Here is a 4,035-nt window from a genome sequence, read left to right on the forward strand (position 1 = left end):
TTGGACTGATCCAGATGCAGTCCAAGAGGAATCCAACTGTGCAGAAGGGTCTTCCACATAACCCGATAATTTAAATATTGAGTTATGTGTTGTGTAACTACAAATGAAATTTTTGATAGCACTTGTTGCACATAACTCGATAAATTTGAGATCGAGTTATTTGGGAATACACTTCCTACATCGAGTAAGAAGTCATGCAACACTGTTCACACCCATACGAATTTGCAATGTTTAATCATCATACAATTGGACCTGTTCACAAAAACTCATCCATATAGTGTCCAACTACTTCCATAATCAAATCATCCATACAATTCCTACCACATCCATAACCAAATCACTTTATTAAACAACCACGTGAATAAGAAAATCATCCATACAATCTATGGACTGGGGGGTAAGGAGCCATTATACATTTAAACCATTGAACCAAGTTGTTCACAATGTAAGTACAACCATTTACATATAAATTTTGATTTCTCATATTTACAAGAAGAGATTTGAGTTCAACTTGCGCCACACCAACTACCCCTTTGCCACGAATCCCATATCTGCACAAGTACAACAAAAAATACATCAATACCGCATCTTTTACTCATCTCTTAAAACCATGTTTTACTATCATGGTTACAATGTACAAATTAGTACAGGACTTGTAAGAATAACTTATGACTAGTAAGAATAATTGACAACACTAAAAGAATAACTTATGATATATCCCCCCTTGTGTAATTGTTACTAGGACATGTAATTGTTACCTGCTATGTACCACCGTGGCTTATTGATTCCACATTTCGAGTCAGACATCTACGACGGTTATGACCCTCTTGGCAACACAACCCACACTTGGACTTTGGTCCGTTCTCAATCCACAATGAGGTTGTGATGTGAACCCCGTCAAGAATAACGAGACCCAACAACGAAAGGGAACCCAAGATCGTTCTATGGACAGATTCAAATGGGAGACCTCGACTCGTTGTTTATGACAAACAAGAACCTCGGTATAAGGAAGACGCCACAAACGGTGGTGGAAACTCCATTTGATAAATCGAGATGAACGCCACGGGAATTCCCGATAAGTTCGAGTAGTTCTTCAAAGAACCAAAGAGAATAAACCTCACAAGTTTTATCAATAATGTCTGAAAAACGTTTACAGACTTAGATGACTATTTAAGGGCTCCTTAAAACTTGACAGACAAGAAAATATATTCTAAAATAACTCCTAATTGATACCTAACCATATTAGAAATAAAGTTTGACCTAAAAAGCATTAAATGCACCTAAAAACAAGGAAATAAATCACCTAAACCTAGAATAACGTTTTTTACATAGACCCAAAATATTTCATGCCAATTCTTAGCCTTGACCGGATCCTTCTAGAACTTGAATCAAGGTGACGATTTTTTGTTGCCCACGTGGATCATGCTCAATGGGCCTCCACGAATTTGCTTGAGCCCATAACTCTTGGATGAGTCCGTTAAGTACATCCTTGAACTTCTTTGCTTGTGCTCTCGTAACCGATCCAATTGGTACTTGAACGAGATCCTTCGAAGCGGTGCCTTGATCTCCATCAGGTTGGTAACTCCCTATCCTCGTCATCCATCTCATTGCAGATTCTTGTGGACTTAGGCCGACCTTTCTCATGGATCAACCTTGGGTTTGGCATCACTATTCTCCTTTCTTGTAGCTCTGGCCATTCTAACCTATCTTTCAGTGGTTGGCATATCGGCTCGTAGCTGTGATACCGTTCTTCCATGCGGTAGAAACGATCCATAAACTCCGTGCAATCGTGCTTGTACTTGGCACAAACTACTATCAAGTGTGAACAAGGGATCTTGTTTGCTTCCCATTTCCCACACGTGCATGCCCTGTCCATGAGGGAAACCCAATGGGTGTGAGCTCCCCCGCCAGTGTTGAACAGTGAAGATTGTGTCTCCACTGTATATAAGCGCTGTTGCGTGCTCATCCTTCTAACCATATGGAACTTTGCCTTCTCTTGATTTGCCTCAAACTTGTCATAGGCATATTTGCACCACTCTTGCCCCTCTTCCAACTGCTCTAGTGTTTTGTTTCGACGATCGTTAAAGTACAAGTTCACCTTGTAAAATGTGAAGTGAACCATTGCAGTTATGGGCAAGCTACGTGCGCCCTTAAGTACCACATTGAAGCACTCTGACAGGTTGGTTGTCATTGCCCCATATCGGTGCCCATAGTCATGTACAAGTGTCCACTTTTCTTCAGCTACCTCCTTAAGATACTTGTATGCATCCGGGTTGACATTCTTGATGCAATCCATGGTGTTTTCAAACTTCTTAACTTGATTTACAGTTGCTGCCTTCCATACCGAGTTCTTCAATGCCACACTATTGAAGTTAGTGTTAACATTGCTTACTAAATGGCGGAGGCAATACCGGTGATGGACTAATGGCGGTTGCAAGTAGCCCTTATGTTCAGTGTCATCGAAGTATGATTGTATCCCACGATGCCTATCGGATATTATACACAAATTGGTCCGGTCCGTAACATAGGTCATGAGGCATGCCAAGAACCATCCCTAGGACTCCGTGCTCTCGCTTTCAACAACGGCAAATGCAAGTGGATAAACCTCATTGTTACCATCTGTTGCCATTGCTATCAACAGCTTTCCTTTGTACTTGCCATAGAGGTGCGTTGCATCTATGCTTATCACCGGCCTGCAATGCCTGAACCCTCTAATACACGGACCGAAAGCCCAAAACGCAGAGTTGAATATACAAGTCCCCGGGACACGGGGGTCGCACTTTAACGTGGTTACGGTGTCCGGATCTGCATCGGACAATGCCGCTAGAAACCGTGGCAATTTCGCGTATGACTCGTCAAAATCCCCGTAAATACGCGCAATTGCCTTCTGTTTAGCTTCCCAAACCTTGTACATAGTTACATCATGCCCGTGCTTTGCATGCAGAATACTACGCAGGTCCTTTACAGATCGGGTTAGGTCCTCCCGTACATACTTCTTAAGTGCAATGGAAATGAACTTTGAATCCATCATCCGCCCATCGGTTGCTACTTGGAGGGATGTACAGCTGTGGGGACCATTACATTTACTGATTACCCACATCCTGTGCTTCTTGCTGTAAATAGCCCGAATTGATCACGGACATGCCTCATGTATGCACCGCACAACCAGCCTATTGGTGTCAGACTTAATGACCTTGTATTGCTTATTATGCTCCACAGAGTAAAGGATCAACACATAATAAATGGAGGCTTTATTCTAGAATAGCATCCCTTTCGTCGACTGGTCATCTTTATGCCAACTTGTAAGCTGTCCTGTACCCAATGCAGGTGATGGGTCATTAATATTGTCCCATGTGTTTGATGTGAACCACTCTAGGATAGAAACTGTAGAAGGGCTATCCTCCTCATTATTTTTGATCTGTGTTCTATCTAAGACCTCCGCTTCGTGGTCCGGTCCATCAGTATCAATGAACTCTTCGTACACATCTCGACTGGCATCAATATCAATTCCCTCGTCCATATAGGCTTGGACATGTTCATATGCGTGATTAGACCCTCCCACATCAAGTTTCTGGGTGGCCCCAACACTTCAGTGTTGTCCAAATCATCAACCGCACTACATAGTTGAGTATTGTAGGGCAAAGGCATGGCATCAGCAAAGGAAGGCTGCACGTCAAGTGACAATAAGTGTGGGTCTTCCACCCTACTACCACGCTGCGAACTTGCACCAACATGGAACCCAAGAGCCTCAACAGTACATATAAGTCGGATACTATGAACTGGGGGGTCCGCTTAATCACTGTCCACGTCAGCATCACAACCCAAAGGATTTGAGTTGTAGACAACCTGAGTATTCACAAGTAGCTAAGGGGCACGGTACACAATGTATATCTTATGTGACTCCTTATCCAACCCTAGAGCTTCCATTATCTTCCGGTGCATTTTTCTCAAGTGTGTTCCGGATTTCAAGTCAATAAACTTCTGCTTCATTGACTCGCCTCTATAGGACAACCCATGCAACTCATGGAAATACTG

At 42.7% G+C, this 4,035-nt stretch overlaps 1 protein-coding gene across 1 annotated transcript; it reads right to left on the reverse strand.

The window, feature by feature from the left end:
- Positions 1 to 1,570: 1,570 nt before the first annotated feature.
- On the reverse strand, positions 1,571 to 2,533 carry LOC115950216. The gene has a single exon (XM_031067454.1). It carries the CDS (start codon positions 2,531 to 2,533, stop codon positions 1,571 to 1,573), a length of 963 nt encoding a protein of 320 aa, XP_030923314.1.
- Between the last annotated feature and the right edge of the window lie 1,502 nt (positions 2,534 to 4,035).

Source organism: Quercus lobata, chromosome 6 (genome assembly GCF_001633185.2).
Source record: "Quercus lobata isolate SW786 chromosome 6, ValleyOak3.0 Primary Assembly, whole genome shotgun sequence".
NCBI classification, from domain to species: Eukaryota; Viridiplantae; Streptophyta; class Magnoliopsida; order Fagales; family Fagaceae; genus Quercus; species Quercus lobata.